The following is a 19,067-nucleotide window of genomic DNA, read 5'->3' on the forward strand; positions in this document are numbered from 1 at the left end:
TTCAAAATCACATATGACAAACAGGCAAGAGTGGAAGCATAAAATAACAAATTTTGACTGATCAAAATTCTAGCTGAAATTTCAACCTTTGCCATATAAAACGCACCGTAGTTTTGAGATTAATTTTTAGGGAAATAAAGTGTCTTATATGGCAGCAAATACAGTATGTATTTTATACCTGTAGTCAGAATCCACTAAAACTGTTAAGTCTGATGAGTGCATGTTTCAGAATTCTTTATTCTCTTTGCATATCATCATTTTTTATCTCCAAATTTTAGAAATCTTTCATGTATTTAGAATTATCTGTACAGTCATATAACTCATTTTCAGTTATTGTTATCATATTATTATTGTGTGCATGTGCTTATTTATTTGCATTTCTTTTAGGAGCAAAACACTGGTAGCCATTTTTGGTTCAACATTATTAGGACTAGGTGGTGCAGTGGCTTATGCAAAATATGATCCAGATTTTGAAAAATTGCTTAAAAGTAATATTCCATATGCAGATAAATTCTTTGAAGCTATTCCTGACTGGGGAAATGCATCTTCTGTGTAAGTGTATTTTGAATTTTGGTATATACTATGACTTAGAATATTATTAAGTAACTTAATGTATAATGCTTGGTGATTTGAAAATTCTCTGTCATTTATTTTAAAATGAATATTCTGTTCAATGGAGAAAGTGCAGAAAATGAAGAAATTTATAACATGTTACAAAAAAACATAAATAAAACTGATTTGATATTAATAGAAGACTTGTATGCAATCAGCAACCAAATTGCATTAGTCCACCTAGATTATTCTCTCCCTCTGGGTCTCTTTCCTGTTATGCTGGCATTCACCTATTTTGCTAACCTTTCCTCTCCCATGCTATTTAAGTGACCATACCACTTTACATTACTTCTGCTCATATATTCTCAAATGCCAGCATTATCAAGTTCCTTCCTAATATCTTCATTTTTAATATAATTCTGCCAATAATGTCATCCATTTACTCCCCTAATTTTTCTCAGAACTCTTGAATCTGTGGTATCTTTGGATTCACTGTTTTACTTCTATATGTCTTGAAAGCTTATTTGTTGTTGATTCTTCATATTAGTGCTTCACAGTATAAACTACACCAAGAGATGAAGACAAAAATTAATTTATTGAACTTACTAATATTTTGCTGGTTTTCTACCCAGCATGTTTTACTTCTGATCCAGTTCTCAGATCCATAAGTTAAAATCTGTTCAAACCAGTTTCAAACCTGTGACTAATTTCTCTCTTATTATATATAAATTTATTTATTTGAGTATTTAGCATACATGAAGAAGAGTCTATAGCTCAGCTAGTATTGACAATGTCCTTAGATTGGAAAGATCTGGGTTTGAATCCCATCCAGGTTACAAAGAACTTTGATTAGTGCTTTTCATCTGAAGATGAGTTAGCCAGTATCATAAAAAGGAACTAAAACTAAAAACAGGCAAATTGGCCAGAAGAAAACTTAATTCAGACAACACAGATAATACAAAGAGGATTACTCGCCCTATTACTTGACAGCGACAGGCCATTGGTCCTGATACAAAAAAAGGACCATACTATACCAGCTTTACTTATTATGTTGTGTATTATCATATTTAATTTGTCATCTTCACTAAAAAGTGTACTGATAGCTGAAATATTTTTATTGTTCTATAGGTTCTCCATACTTCTTACAATTGATTTTACATTAGATCATCTTCCTGTACTCCTTTCATTTCTAAATGCTGACTTACAACTAAAATATAGATTATATATTATTATTACGGGCACTCCAAGGAGTCCTTAGACTCATCGAGGAAGACCCTAAACATGTCAAGAACTATCCAACATTTGCACAGTATCTATCATACTTTGCTTTGAACTCATTTACAGTCATGGCACCCACAACAGACTCTGTCAACCTATTCCATTCATTCACTACTCTCCAAGCAAAAACCTAGTTCTAACACTCTTGTTAACTATACTCTTACCCAGTTTCCACGGATGACCCCTAGTTCTCCTGCCACCACACCTATTCTAAAAAATTTCCTCTGAATTACTCTTCTAAAAAACTTCTCACTAATTTGTATGTCTCAATCATATCACCCCTTTTCTACCTATCAACCAATTTCTGTAACCCACAAATCTTCAACCTGTTCTCGTAAGGTTCATTCCATAGACCTGCTACCATCTTAGTCACTCTCCCCTGGATCCTCTCCACCTCCTGCCCATCACCAAGAAACTCTGGCACCCAGATCTGCATGCATTAGTCGAGATGGCATCTTATCAAGGCTCAATAAAGAGGAATAATAACCTGCTTGTCTCTGCTCATCAAAGTATTCTTCAGTAACCAAGTGATCTGATGAACTGCTTTAGCCACTTTTACTATGTGTTCCTTACACTTTAATTCCCTGTCCACTAACACTCCCAAGTCTCTGGCTTCTTCAATTTCCTGGAATACAGTTCCACAAATGTGGAATATACCTGGTAATCTTTTTTAATGCATAATCTTACACTTTGCCACATTAAACTGACATCATTCTCCTTTGCCCACTCTGCCAATCTATCCAAATCATCCTGCAAAATTTTGACATCAAAGTATCAGATCCCTTCCTATATTATTAACAACAGATTGAAGCAACAGACTCACTATTTAATTCTCTCACTCTTTCCTTTTGCTACTTCCAGTAATTCTTTCATGTCTTCTTTCATGCCATACTTTTCTCCTTTTAAATCATTCGGTCATCCACTACATTAATTTCCATCGCCCTACCCTTTTGTGCTCTAATAGCCTCACTAACATCATTAATTTTCGCACCAGGAAAGCACAAATTTGTCAAACTCTCATCGATTACTCCTTTTATGATTGAGTTGCCATATAATACTCGCTCCTTGCTTTTTCTTTCTTTCTCAGTCAAGCTGTCATTTTTCTTATATCACATTTCTTTCTTTCTGTTATTAGCTGATCCACCCGCTAGACATTTTTGCAATTGCTCCAGCTGTCGCTTCGCCCTGTGTATCACTCCATGCAATTGAGCTATCTCCATTGCAGCCAACTCTTCATTCGTTACATCAAACTATTCTTTCATTCATTCAACACTTTTACTCTCGCTTTCAATCATGTCAGATATAATCTCCCTTAACGTTATCTGGCATTACATCACAATTTTTAGTTCTATTCTGAGTCCCATCCACTATTTATATCTTGCAACCTGAGACACACTTTTGATCTTTGCCCTCATGGCATTTTTGGCAGACTTTCCCACCACTGTTGCTTTTAAACCAAATTCCAGCTGCCTTCAGTAATACACATTTTTGCAGACATTGCACTCAATGAAGTCCCTTTGATTAAATTCTTTAAACAATGACGACGACTTGTACACCATTTTTCTGCTTCGCATTGGTGCCATGTGCTACATTACGTATCTTTCCGTGCAAGAGACTAAATTAATAATATTTAAAAAAAAAAAAAAATTCAACCCAACCTAATTAACTTTACAATACGGTCTAATTCTAACAATTTTTTAACTGATAACGCTATTTTTTTAAAACTAAACAACTCAGCTCTCGGAACTCTCCAAACACAGCCCTACCATCACACGGCTCCTGACGGCGTTCTATGATTGGAAAGTTTTAAACAGCTTTTTTTTTTGATATCTTGTTACGTGCCTTTTCCAGATCTTCAAAACATAACTATACATCATTGTTATATTCCCATGATTTTTCAGCTAAGTTAAAATCTGATCTTGACAACTTCTGAACAAGAGTTGTTAGAGTTTCTGTTCCACAGTTTTTCTTGGCTCTTTTCAAGTTTGTTTGCATACTTCTTATCCAGAACACTAAGTAAAAAAATTCCTCTATAATTCTTACATTCCATTTTATTTCATCATCATCATCATCATCATCATCAAATTCCTGATGTACCCTCAAGGGGTGTACAGGATATGATAGTCCTACATGAAAAATTTACATCATTACTAACTTCCTCTCTACAATTTTCCTCCAAATCAGTCTGTTACTTGTCAAGACTCCAACATTATCAGATCTTATATTTCTATCGTCTAAACCACTTTGTACCGTATCAATCCACCTATATCTTGATCTTTCTCTGGGTCGTTTTCCTGCCAACCTGGAAGAGAACACTTGTTTTGCTAATCTTTCCTTGCCCATTCTGTTTAAGTGACCATACCACCTGAGATTAGCTCTGATAACGAATTCCTGGATGCTGACAATGTCAAGTTCTTTCCCAATATCCTCGTTTTTAATATGATATTGCCATTGATGCCATCTGTTCATGCCTCTGATCTTTCTCAGGAATCTCTTATCTGCAGTCTCTAGTCTTTGGTCAAGTGTTTTACTTCACCCAGCTCTCAGATCCATAAGTTAAAACTGGTTTGAACACTGTCTTGTATACGCTAATTTAGTGTTTTGACTAATTTCTCTCTTATTCCATATGAATTTATTCTATTCACTGCCTACTATACCAGCTTTGTTGATTCTGTTGTCTATTTCTATATTTAATTTACCATCTTCACTAAAAATCGTGCCTAAGTAGCTGAAATGTTTTACTTGTTCCACAGGTTACCTGTTCACAACACAGTTGACATTTTCAACAATTCTACCTATTTTCATTGTCTTTGTCTTTTTAATGCTCACCTTCATACCATATCTATTACAACAGTTATTCAATTTAGTCAGGGAATCTTGCAAACTTGTAGCGGATTTATTTAGAAGTATAACATCGTCCACATAAAGAAAAGAGCGGACTTTAACATCTCGAATTCTGATATAATGTTTAATACTACTTTCCTTCATAATGTGATCCATATAGATGATGAATAACGGAGGGAATAATGTACATCCTTGTCTGACACCAGATTTAACATTAAACCATCTTCCTGTACTTCCTTCAATTCTAACTGCTGACTTACAACTCAAATAAAGACTAAGTATTGCTTGATATAATGCCCCATTGACACCATATAACTGTAGCGTATTGAATAGCTTCTCTCTCTTGGCACCTTGTCATATGCCTTTTCCAAATCGACAAAACTTAAATACAGATCTTTGTTATATTCCCATGATTTCTCCACTATTTGTCGTAAAGTGAATATCTGATCCTGAAACCCTCTATTTGACCTGAATCCAGCTTGTTCTTCACCAAGCTTTTCTTCCACAATTCTTCTCAACCGTTTCTCAAGTATACTTGCATATATCTTACCAGGAACACTCAGTCAGGATATACCTCTGTAATTCTTGCATTCAGCTTTATTTCCCTTTTTATATATAGGTACTATGAGAGCCCTACTCCAATCATCGGGAATTCATCCCTCTGTCCAGGCATTCTGAACTATGCAGTGCAGCCACTGTAAGACTTTTATACCACCATACTTCAGCATTTCTGGTCGAATATCATCTACTCCTGCTCCCTTTCCACATTTCAAGCCTTTGATGGCTTTTTCTACTTCAAGTATGGATATGTATTCCTGACTGCATGCCTGGTCAGTGTTTTTTATCACTGTGCTGTCATCACTGCTTGTTTCATTTAGCAATTTTTCAAAGTAATTACTCCATACCTCAAGGATATCTTTTTCTCCTGTTTTCATGTCACCTTTATCATCTCTAACTCCTTTTACAGCACTCTTTCCTCCATTTCTAAACTTCTTCAACAACCTCCAGAATATCTTACCACCTTCTTGATATTTATTTTCTATGTCCTTGCCAAAGTCCTCCCATTATTTTTGTTTAGCTAGTTTTACAGGGTGTTTCGCTTTCTTACATTCGTTTCTGTATTCTCTAATAGCAAAAGCAGACTTATTTGCCAAGAACTTTTGATATGCTTTCTTCTTTTCCTTCACTGCCTCTTTAACTTCCTGTGTCCACCATGGAGTTCTGATTTTTCTATCCTTGCAGACAACCTCACCACATGCCTCTCTGGCTGAATCAATCAGGATTTTCTTCAAGGCTTGCCACTGAATCTCCAAGGTTTGGTTCCTGTTCTCAAACTCTTTCATAATTTACTTCAATAATCTTTGTGTATTTTAGTCTACAGTTCACAGCTGAGAGCTGCTCAACTTTTATTCACTTTAAAACTTTCTTACATGTTATTCTTTTCAATATGAAATTCAATTTTATTCTGCTCAAGACTAAATAGTGATCGCTTCCAATTTCAAATCCTCTGTTTTCTCTCAGGTACAGGACACCAGAGTGTACAGAGGATTTGAAATTGGAAGCGATCACTATTTAGTCTTGAGCAGAATAAAATTGAATTTCAATTGAAAAGAATAACATGTAAGAAAGTTTTAAAGTGAATAAAAGTTGAGCAGCTCTCAGCTGTGAACTGTAGACAAAAATACACAAAGATTATTCAAGAAAAAATGAAAGTGTTTGAGAACAGGAACCAAACCTTGGAGATTCAGTGGCAAGCCTTGAAGAAAATCCTGATTGATTCAGCCAGAGAGGCATGTGGTGAGGTTGTCTGCAAGGATAGAAAAATCAGAACTCCATGGTGGACACAGGAAGTTAAAGAGGCAGTGAAGGAAAAGAAGAAAGCATATCAATGAGACTTTTCTTATTCCTTGCCTCTTCTCTCCATGTGAATTTGTGCACATTTTTATGTTGGAACATGGTGTTAGTAATAACCAGTCCATGTTCTGAGCAGAAATCCAACAGGTATTTGCCATTATTATTAGCTTTGCTCTTTTCTCCAAATTTTCCCAAAATATTTTTGTATATCTGACAATCATTTCCTTCTCTGCTATTTAGATCTCCAACAAGGACCAACTTTTCCTTTTTCATTATGTCAGTTGCTTTTTCTAAAGCATCAAAAAATTCCTCCACTTCTACCTTAGTAGAACCTTCTGAGGCAACCATAGACACAAATAAGTCTCATTGTCGAATTCCCCATTCTGATATTTGCCCACATCACTCTACTTGAGACTGCCTGCCATTCAAGAAGATTAGCCTCGTATTTTGTGTTGAATACTATGGCTACTCCTTCTTTTCCTTGATTGGCATTTACTGAATATAACATTTTGTATTTATTGCTCAGAAAGTTCTCACCAGTTTTGGTCTTTTTTGTTTCAGTCACCCCTATTATATCGATCTGGTACTTATCTAATTCCTCAGCTAGCTCCATTTCTTTGCCATTCAGGCTTCTTACGTTGATAGTACCGATCTTTAACTCTGGTGATGTTGAGTTGAGGTGTGCTTTCAGATTTGTTCCAGTAGCTGACTTTTCGCTGTTTGCCCTGGTTCCCTGGCGAAAACAACGGGGGGCCTTGTTTAACCAGGCGACGCCTCAGCCGGCATGAAATTTTGTCATGTTGTACCATCATTTTTTATATTGGTTTAAGCCAATAAGAATACAATTTGGTCAGCTAAATCCCAAATTGCCAGCCCATCCTCGTTCGTTCAGTATCCAGGTAGATACCCAACAGGGTGCACCACAAGAAGGTGAGGATTGGACATTAGGTCAGAAGCTCTGGTCGGTTCTCCGCATTCCTTTAAAGGCTATGTGGAGGTCTCCTCTCAGTTATACAGCTTTGACCCTTACCGTTCAATCGTGTCCGACTTTTGGTAACTTTGTAGGCAAGTGTTCTTATTATTATTATTACATGACATCTCCAAGGAGTGCAAAGATTGATCAAGGGAGGGCATCTACACTACAACGCTCCACCACTCAATCCACCAACTACAGTGAACTGCATTATCTACACCAATGCTATCTACTGCCCACCACCACCACTCAGTCCACCAACTACAGTGAACCGCATCATCTACACCAGCGTTTCCCAGATTTTCCAAAGACTGAACACTTCACAAATTCTGAAATTTTCATGGAACGACTTGTTATTTTAGAATGTATTAATTATGACATAATCATTAATTTTTATTAGTACACTTATGTATATGGTGTGACATGTTGACAAATATAAAATTACATTTAAATCAGTTATCAATCACTCGACTAATGAAATCTTGTAGCATATTGTAGTTTCCTCAGGCCAACATCATTAAATTAATTTGTGCTGATTTTCATTGACATATCGCATTCTGATCACTAGTACTTATAATAATATTATAAAAAATTTATGATATTATTATAAGTACTTACGAGTGAATGCATACATTTTCTCCTGTGTGCTGGTAGTTTTCCCCTCTTTTTGTACATCCTGGAGATTGCTTTCCAGGCTGGAGGTGGATGAATCACTATCTGTTGCACTACAAACCACAAAAAAGTAAGAGATTTCGTAACACCAAAATTAAACAAAGTCCCTTGTCTCTTATTCATATTAAAATTTAAATCCGTAGGCCTATTACTTTTAAAAAATCATGGCACTGCGGTTTCGAAACAAGTACTTTCGCCCTACAATACGAACTTGCGAAGAAAGTATTCAGTATTACTAGATTTGAGAACCGGATACAGACTACCTTGATCTACAATTTCAGTGGAAAAATTTTCTTAATACTTCCTTGCTGATTGGTCACTAGCATTTGCAACACAGATGTTATTTCGTTCAGTTTTGAGAACAGAGGATATGCTACCAGTTGTTGTAATCGGCTTGCAGGCAATTTTTATGACCAGTCATAAACAGCGGTATTCCCTTTCCTGAATTAATTCCCTGTTTAAAAATACATGGGTTGGTCACTAACAACACAGAACACTTATTCACTTTTCACGAACACTGGCGTTCCGCAGAACACAGTTTGGGAAACCCTAATCTACACCAATGCCATCTAATGCCACAACCACCACTGGTATTTTCATAGACAACCACAAAAATCCATGCCCATGGCAGGATTCAAACTTGCAGCCTTTTGGCTGCAGAATGGATATGGATACGCTAACCACTCAGCCAACCAGGCTGGCTTCTTGCTACAAAGTATTTCTGGTGAGAGTTTTACAGGGTATTTCACCATTGCGTTTCCCAACCCCCCAATTTTATCCAGGCTTGGGACCGGCATATAGCTATTGAATCAGGCCTATGGCTGGGTCATAAGTATTCATGGCTATAAATCCACGTGTGTTCAGGGAGGCAAGTCTGCTTGTTCTGGGGGAATGAAAAATCTGAGTTTTCAACTGAAAAAAACCTTACTTCCATATGAAACAGTTTAACTCACCTTTAATCAAAATAGACCAGGTAAAGGTTCCTAATTTCATGGATGGGAATTGAACCCAAGTTTTTCTGACCAAATGGCTTCTTCTGTACCAACTGAGCTACAGAAGCTCTATTTATTTTATAGATGGTACTTTTAAAACTCTATTCATCTGGAATTCAATCATCTAAGTTAGTCTTCTGAATATGAAATTGGACATTCTTCGTCATTGCACTTAATCAACATATTGCTGTGATTTCCATATAATGAAATCCTCAAAGAAAAGCAAATCTGTTGGAGTTAAATGTGAAATGAGAAGCTGCTTTATTTCACATTGTGCTTCCCCCATGCATTCTAGCACACAGATGTCTCATGAGGAGTTTTGGTATTATTAACCAATCTCTTAATAAGTTTACTTGGCTGAATTTGGTTTTTAAGATCTCTTGTTTTAAAGAAAATAAATAAAAAAGATTTTTATGTTGTTTCTGGAGTTTATGGCGATATAGAACAGGGTTTGAAATGTAAAGAAACAAAAAATATAATTATAATACAGGGCGATATGAATGCAAAAATCAGAAGAGGAAGGGAGGAAGATATTGTTGGGCTATATGGATTGAGAGTGAGAAATGAAAGAGGAGATATGCTGTTGGATTTCTGTAGAAAACATGATTTAGCAATTATGATCACTTGGTTTAAGAAACATCCAAGAAGATTGTATACGTGGAAAGCCCCAGGGGAGGATATAAATAGTAGAAGAAATCAGATAGATTACATTTTGATAAACAAAAGATATAGAAACGTTATAAAAGATGTGACAACATATCCAGGTGATACAGATCATATATTGCTGTCAACTAAAATGAGGATTAATCTAAAAAAGGTAACTGCAGGGAAATGGAACATGGAGCGGCTGAAGATACCAAGTATGGCGAATGAATTCGCAAAGAAAGTAGAGGAAGAAATGAATGAGAGAAATATACAAGAAAGTAACAATGTAAATGAAAAATGGAAGATTCTGAAGGAAAGCATAATTACTGCTACAGAATTACATTTAGCCAAAAAAGAAGAGGAAAGAGAGAAAAGAAAGAAACCATGGATGATGGACAATATTTTGAGGAAAATAACACAAAGAAGAAAGTTAGTTAATAGTAAAACAGAGGAGGAAAAAAAGCATAAAGACTTGAGTAGGGAGATACAAAGAGAGAGAAGAAGGAAAAAGGAAAAGTGGTTAGATGAAATAAGTAAAGATACAACAGCAAAGGCAGAAAGAAATGACATAAAAGGTGTTTATAAAAACATTCATATGATGACAGGAAGGAGAAAGATGCAAAGGACTGGAGCAGTCAAGAATGAAAGAGGTGAAATTCTGATAGAAAAAGAGAAGATATTACAGAGATGGGAAGAATATATAAGTAAACTTTATGAAGACAGAGAAAGAGGAGAAAATCAAATGAAAGAGCATAATGGGCAGAGGCTGTACATCATGAGGGAGGAATTGAATCTAGCAATTCAAAAGATGAAAGAAGGAAAATCCCCTGGAATAGATGGTATACAGATAGAACTTATAAGGAATGTAGATGAAAAAGGTATGGAAGTGTTATGGCAAATTATTAACGGAATTTTTGAGGGACAAGAATTACCAGAGGAGTTCAGAAGATCAATTTTTATCCCCATTCCAAAAAAGACGTGAGTTTTAGACTGTAACAATTTTAGAACGTTAAGTCTTATAACTCGCACAGCAAAAATTCTGGCACAAATAATTTTAGAGAGAATTAAGAATAAGATAGGAAAAGAAATTAATGAAGAACAGTTTGGATTCCTAACCAACAGAGGAACTAGAGAGGCTATAACTTGTCTAAGAATTATTGGGGAGAAAACAATAAACCATGATGGAAAGTTGTTTTGGGGATTTCTAGATTTTGAAAAGGCACTATTTGATAAAGTGAAACATAAAAGGCTTTTTGACATTCTAGAAAATATTAATATTGACTCTTATGACTTGGAAATTTTAAAGAGGTTATATTGGTCACAAACAGTGTCAGTATATGTAAATGGAGAGGAAACAGGAAATTTCCTGGTGGAGAGAGAGAAAGGAGTTAGACAAGGATGAAAGTTATCACCATTATTGTTTACCTTTATAGTGAACAGATGCTTAGAGAGGCACTTGAGGATGTAGCAGAAGGAATAAAAATAAATGGAAGAATCATTAATAACTTAAGATATGCAGATGATGTAGTGGTGATGGCAGAAAGTGAAAATGAATACAACAAATTAAGTTTAATCCTTTATCCAAGTGTGAGCAAACAAAGTTTGTGCCTGAAAGTATCTTCAGGACTGGGGTAAGGTGGTACAACACCAGGGGTACAACGAGTTGCCCTGGTGTTGTACCACCTTACCCCAGTCCTGAAGATACTTTCAAGTGCAAACTTTGTTTGCTCACACTTGGATAAAGGATTAAACTAAATAAAAGTTTGACGCAGAAACGAATTTTCTTTAATTCGTTTCTGCGTCAAAAAAAGAAAATTCTTTTCTGCGTGGTATAAAACTAATTTTCTTTAATTTAATAAACAACAACAACATAGCCATTAAAAATTGAGATATTGTTTTGTATGTATATGTAAATATATGTGTTTATTTTTCAATTAATAAATTATCTTGCAGTAGATGTAATTTCCTAAACAAAGAAATAGAAACACATTTTTCAAGGGGGTGCAAGAACTTATTTTTAGATTCAAGGGGGTGCTGATCACTAAAAAGGTTAAGACCTGCTGGTTTATATGTACAACTATACTTACAAAGATCAAGTTAAGCAGTGAAGCATTCACATATAAGTAAAGCCACATCTAGGGCCACAGTTGGAGGTTACAGTAGTACATAAATAGTTGTATTTATTATTTAGTGATTTATTAAATAATATTTAATAAATCCATGAATCATTGAAATTACAGCAAAGTTGTAGCAGTACATAAATAGTCAAGGATAAATAATAAGATTATATGTATATAAAAAATTGAGCAATGTGAGATCTGCTTATAGATAAAATTACAGTCAAATGTGTTTGTTAACTTGTGCTCTTAGAGAATACAGAGACAAATGTAAGAAAGCTAAGCACTGTAAATCTAGCTAAACAAAAAGTCATGGCTTCTTTGGTAAGAACATAGAAAACAAATATCAAGAAAGTATTCTGGAGATTGTTGAAGAAGCTTAGAAATGGATGAAAGATCTTAGAATGAAAACGCTTCAAAGAAATCCAGTTACTTCGTAATTACTTCGAAAAATTGCTAAATGAAACAAGCAGTGATACAGTGGTGAAAAACACTCAACAGGCATACAGTCAGGAATACATATCCATACTTGAAGTAGAAAAAGCCATCAAAGGCTTGAAATGTGGAAAAAGGCAGCAGGAGTAGATCATATTCTACATTCTACCAAAAATGCTGAAGTATGGTGGTATAAAAGTCTTACAGTGGCTGCACTGCATAGTTCAGAATGCCTGGACAGAGGGACGAATTCCCGATGATTGGAGAAGAGCTCTCACAGCACTTATATATAAAAAGGGAAATAAAACTGAATGTGAGAATTACAGAGGTATTTCCCTACTGAGTGTTACTGGTAAAATTTATGCAAGTATACTTGAGAAACAGTTGAGAAGAATTGTGGAAGAAAAGCTTGGTGAAGAACAAGCTGGATTCAGGTCAAATAGAGGCTTTTAGGATCAGATATTCACTTTACGACAAATAGTGGAGAAATCATGGGAATATAACAAAGATCTGTATTTAAGTTTCGTAGATCTGGAAAAGGCATATGACAAGTTGCAAGAGAGAAGCTATTCAAAACGCTACAGTTATATGGTGTCAATGGGGCATTATATCAAGCAATACTTAGTCTTTATTTGAGTTGTAAGTCAGCAGTTAGAATTGAAGGAAGTACAGGAAGGTGGTTTAATGTTAAATCTGGTGTCAGACAAGGATGCACATTATCCCTTCTGTTATTCATTATCTATATGGATCACATTAAGAAGAAAAGTGGTATTAAACCTGATATCAAAATTGGTGATGTTAATCCCAGCTCCTTGATTTATGCGGATGATGTACTTCTAAATAAATCCACTACAAGTCTGCAAGATTCCCTGACTAAATTGAATAACTGTTGTAATAGATTTGGTATGAAGGTCGGCAGTAACAAGACAAAGACAATGAAAATAGGCAGAAGCATTGAAAATATCAACTGCATATAGAGCAAGTAAAACATTTCAGCTACTTAGGCACAATTTTTAGTGAAGTGGTAAATTAAATATGGAAATAGACAACAGAATCAACAAAGCTGGTATGGTAGGAAGTGAACAGAATAAATTTATATGAAATAAGAGAGAAATTAGTCAAAACACTAAATTAGCTATATACAAGACAGTGGTCAAACCAATTTTAACTTATTGATCTGAGAGCTGGGTTAGAAATAAAACTTTTGACCAAAGGCTGGAGACCACAGATATGAGAGTCCTGAGAAAGATTATAGGCGTGAACAGATGGCATCAATGGTAATATCATATTAAAAACAAGGATATTAGGAAAGAACTTGGCATTGTCAGCATCCAGGAATGTGTTAGCAGACCTAATCTCAGGTGGTATGGTCACTTAAACAGAATGGACGAGGAAAGATTAGCAAAACGCTTGTTCTCTGCCAGGTTGGCAGGAAGAGATCCAGAGGAAGACCAAGATATAGATGGATTGATACAGTAAAAAGTGTCTTAGAAGATAGAAATATAAGATCTGATAATCATTCTGTTACCTGTCAAGGTAACAGAATGATTTGGTGTAAAATTGTAGATAGGAAGTTTGTATATATGTAAATTTTTTATGTAGTACTATCATATCCTGTACACCCCTTGAGGGTACATTGCAGGAATTTGATGATGATGATGTACAGATTGATTTTTTGTAAACATCATACAATTTCGATACAAAATTTCGATACAAAGTTGTATCGTACAGGTAGTGTTGTTAATGCTAATGCCTAGAGCTTCCATGGCTTCTTGGATGCGCTTACCAAAAGGACAAAGGGCAGTCTTATTTGGGTGTGATATTGAGCCTCATGATATAGGGAAAAGAAACTGATCTATGTAGGGTGATCAGAGAGGGATTTTATTTTTAGGCCATAGTTGAATGACAAATATTTTTGTCTGAATGATAAAGGGGGTGGGTTCATTTGATTCTACATAAAGACTTTGAATGGGTGATGTGCAAAAGGCACGTAGCTATTCGGATATCCTGATGATGGATGGGATCCAACCACTGGAGTGTTCTCTTCCTTGCAGAACTATAAACCTGTGATCCAAAATCAAGTTTTGAGTGCACAAGTGCATGATAAATGTGTAGTAAAGAACTTCGATCAGCATCCCATTCAGTAGAGAATAGGGTGTGGAGGATATTCAGTTCTTTTTTTTTTGCACTTTTCCCAAACATGACGACTGTAGCATAGAGAATGTTAGTTTTCTATCAAAGATATGTCCCAGAAATTTAGCCTCTTGTGCTACTGGGATATTAGTTTGTCCCATTCTTAAATCAGGATCAGAGTGAAGGGCGTGTTTCTGGCAGACTTGTACACAGACAGTCTTCTCTGCCGAAAGCTTGAATCCATGACAATGAGCCCAAGAAGAGAGGCGATTGATTGCTTGTTGGAGTTACATTTCAATGATCCTCATATTGCAAAAATGACACTAAAATTGTGAAGTCATCTACATAAAGGAAATTGCTTATTAGGAGGAAGCTGTTCAATTATAGAATTCACTTTAACATCAAAGAGGGTTCACCCTTAAGACAGAACCTTGAGGAACACCCTCTTCTTGGTAATATGGTCAAGATAACGTACTTCCTACTTTGATTTGGAAGACTTGGCTGGAAAGAAAGTTTTTAATAAAAATGTCTAAGTTTTATCTCTTTAATCTCAGACCTAGATTGAACAGGTAGTTTAATATATCACATCTCCAGGCTGTGTCATAAATTTTTTCAATATCGAAGAACACTGAAACCACATGTTCTCGTTTCAGAAAAGCATCTCTTATACATGTTTCTAAGTGTATCAAATGGTCCACGGTTGATCAGTGTTTACGAAAGCAACATTATGTTTTGGAAAGATGTTTGTTGCTTTCTAATTAGTAGAGGAGCCTTGCATTTACCATTTTTTCCAAGACCATATACATAGACAGGTAGTCAGAGCGATTGGGCAATAATTATTAGTCTGTGTTGGATCCTCACCTGGTTTTGGGATAGCAATGATAACTGACTTATGTGATGAGTCTGGAAACTCTTCCTCTGTAAATATTATGTTATATAATAAGAGTAGGAGATCCATAAAAGATGAAGAGAGGTGCTTTATCATCTCATAATGGATATCATCAGGGCCTATTGTGCTACGATGAGATAGCAAGAGCTCTTTTAAGTTCCTCTTTAATAAATGGTTTGTTATACGACACTATGTCTGTGGTACAGAAGCTTAATCATTGCTTCTCTGCTCTTTTAATATTAAAAATTCACAGGTGTATTTTTTTTTCTCTCTTTATGTTGAGCATACACAAGAGGTTGGTAGATCAACCTATAGTACATTAGTACTGTGTATGGGTTGGGAAAGAAGGTACTTGTTCACAATGGATTTTAATGACTGTATATTATATTCCTTAGGGAACACATCAAGGGGGAGACTGTTCCATATTATAGCAGATGCAGGGGTGAAGGAGAAGAAGAAACTTGTGTGTGGGTTTCAAAGTGCACTTTGTAGGATGTTGAGCAGCAGCTGCACATGTTCTAATGAGCTTAGTACTAAGTAGGGGAATTATTGATGCTATTTCGGATGAACATTTTCTATGGAAATATTTGTAGAAAACACATAGTGCAGAGACCGATCATCTGTGCGAAAGTGGGGGGAGTGAGTTGGTAAGAGATGGGCCATTAGTGTCTAATTGCTCTCCTCTGTATTGAGTCAAGCATTTTGAGGGAGCTTTTGGGGGCCCCACCCCATATGTGGGAGCAGTATTCGATGGTTTGGTGGATTTGTGATTCGTATAAGGTTAACAGCTATTCAGTGGTGAAGTAACGTCTTGAGCAAAAGAGAAATCCTAGTTTTTTAGAAGCTGAGGATGCAACGGTTGTTATATGTTTATGCCAGAAGAAATTTGATGTCAGGGTAATTCCAAGAAGAGAAATCTCAGATTGTCTGGAAATTTGGGTGCTGTCAAAAATAATACTGGGAGAAAATGGTTCTTTTTTATGAGAAATGAGACAGTACTGGGCTTTATTTGCATTGAAATTGACTAGGTTATCTGAACCCCATTGGAGGATGGTTTGGAGATCGGAATTGAGGTTGAGGTGAGTTGTGTACAGTGAGGTTTATCAAAGGAAAGGGAGGAGTGCAATGCGCTGTCATCTGCAAAACTGTGTATTGGGTTGGAGATAAGCTGAAGTAGGTCATTGATATATAGTAGGAAGAGGGTTGGTGAGAGGACAGAACCTCGAGGAATCCTGGCATTAGTTGTGTGGTGGTGGATGGCTCCTTATCCTCTCACCATTCAACTAATGCCGTCCAGACAAAAAGCTGGCAATCCAACCACAGAGGTCTTGAGATAGACCAAACGATGGCAGCTTGCTTAGTAAGCCCTTGTGCCAGACCCAGTCAAACGCCTTGGAGATATCAAGTTCAACCACTTGAGATTCGCCAACTTCTACCATGGCATTTGTCCAGAGATGGGTGACATGTGAGCAGATCTCCTGTTGATCGGCAGTGACGGAATTCATACTGGTGGTTGTTTATTAGATGTGTATATTCAAGGTAGTGTAGGAGTTGGGAATTGATGATTTTTTTCCCCATTACTTTAGACAGGACTGAAGTGAGTATGGGGCAGTAGTTGAATGGCAGTGACTTGTCGCCTTTCTTGGGAATGGGTTGAATATAGGCCAATTTCCAGGCCGTGGGATAGATTCCAGTGGAGTAAGACAGTATATATAAGCAGCATAGGACAGGAGACAGTTCTGGTGCGCAAACCTTCAGGACAATTGGAGGAATGCCATCAGGGTCTAGAGACTTTTTTGTGTTTAATTTGGACAGTATTTTGCTGATCTCTTTCTGGCAAAAGAATATAGTGGGCATTGTATGTTGGGCATCTGGAATGGTTGGTGGACATTTGCCATTGTCAATTATGCATACATTGGAGGCAAAGTTTGAGGCCAGGAGATTGGCCTTTTCTGTAGGTAATGATGCAATGGAGCCATCATGGTATGATAGAGGTGTTGGGCAGAAGTTATAACCGATTGCTTTTGGCGAGGGACCAAAAGGCTCGGCTGCTGTTTGGACAGGCTGCTAATTTCCTGCTTTTTGATTTTTCGAACTCTGTTTGGAAGTGTTGATCGTTTTTTTTTTTTTTTTGTATTTATTTCGAGCTTGGGCATATGCTCTAAAGGAGGATGGGATTCTTGATTTGAGCCAGTAATGGTATGTTTGGTTTTTCTTGGCACATCTTTTAGAAAACCAGGGTTTAGTTAGGGAATGGCAAGTCAGAGTACTGTGGGGAATGTATGATTCCATGCCAGTGAGGGTTACTTCAGTTATTACTTTGGTATGAGGCTGTTGCTGAGATTCTGGCAAAGTTTTTGCCCAAAGTGTCTGCAATAGCTTTGGGATATGATGATACATCCGTTATGCTCAACTATAGACAGCCAATGTGTTCTGTATATACCTTTCATCTTCCGGATTTCATCGCATTCACTAGTTGTTTGATTGATCGATGATGTAAATTGGATCCAAGATTATGACTTTGACATCTCGCATAGTGTGCTTTAGCCCAAGTGTGTTTAAATGTGAAGTTTGTTGCAGTAGGGTATTTGCAAAATATTCCCCATGCTCTATCTTGGCCTTTTTTTTTTTTTTGGCTGCTTGGCATTCTGGGTTCCACCAAGGCTTCGGATAGAGTGGAACTCAGGATGATGTTTTTGGAATTGCTGTGGTTGCTGCATAGACAATATAATCTGTGACATGCTTCACTGCTTTGTTAATAGGTGTTTGTCTGACTTCTTCAGTATTGAATTTTGCAAGATAGGAAAAAGGATTCTAGTCAGCCTGGTCCAATTTCCACATGGGCTTCTGTGTATAAGAACATGGTTCCTATAAAGACATGGTGATGATAACTGGGAAATAATCGTTTCTGTACATGTTTTTATCAACAGCTCATATGAGCAGTGATAAAATGGTTGGAGAGCAGACTATAAGATCAGTTGCAGAGTAAGAGTGGGTAGGCATATTGGAAGAAAGTATTTTCTCTATTATTAAGTAGGAAGAGGCCATGGTTGTCAAGTATTTGCTCAATGATATGGCCCATCCTATTCATACATAATCTGGTGGTAAATATATTAAGCATACTGTGATAAGAAACTCCACCGATAGATGAATCGCTACTGCTTCCAGAACAGTATTAAGCTAAATATGATGAAAAGGAGTGTGGCTGCCCATAAGTATAACTACTCCACCATGAGCAGGACCATTTCTGATTCTGTCCTTGCATAGTAGAGTAATATTCCTGAGTGTAGGATCCTTGCTGTGTTTTAAATATGTTTCCTGCATACAGAGGCAAATAGGTTTGTGTTTCTGCAGTAGGTGCTTGATATCAATATTTCTGTGAAGCCCACAACAATTCCATTGGATGAATTTTCCTATTGTTTGAACTTCGTAGACTTGTCTGATTTTCGGGAGGTAGAGGACTTACTCTTGTCAGGTTTATATTTCTCAGTAGATTTTGTGAGGTATGGACGACCAGTGTCCATCTCTCTCTCTCTCTCTCTGAAAGAAAATCCAGTACTTCATCAAATGCATTATGATCATTGGATGAGTTCGAGTTAGTTTCTGTGATAAGCTCCAGTGATGTATCCATTTTTTTTCTGTGGGAGGGTCTGGTGGTTTGTTTTTAAATGACAACCTTGTCA

General features: G+C 36.4%; 1 protein-coding gene across 2 annotated transcripts in view; it reads left to right on the forward strand.

Moving 5' to 3' along the window:
• The window catches only part of Mitofilin (inner membrane mitochondrial protein mitofilin), a 263,003-nt gene that overhangs the window by 35,631 nt on the left and 208,305 nt on the right, over positions 1–19,067 (forward strand). For both annotated transcript variants that reach the window (XM_090392343.1, XM_090392344.1), the window contains exon 3: positions 388–552. In XM_090392343.1, the coding sequence (XP_090248469.1) occupies positions 388–552 (165 nt within the window). The remainder of the gene's footprint in view (positions 1–387; positions 553–19,067) is intronic.

Source organism: Typopeltis vanoorti, chromosome 5 (genome assembly GCF_054136105.1).
Source record: "Typopeltis vanoorti isolate ZY-2024b chromosome 5, IOZ_Tvanoo_1.0, whole genome shotgun sequence".
NCBI lineage: Eukaryota > Metazoa > Arthropoda > Arachnida > Uropygi > Thelyphonidae > Typopeltis > Typopeltis vanoorti.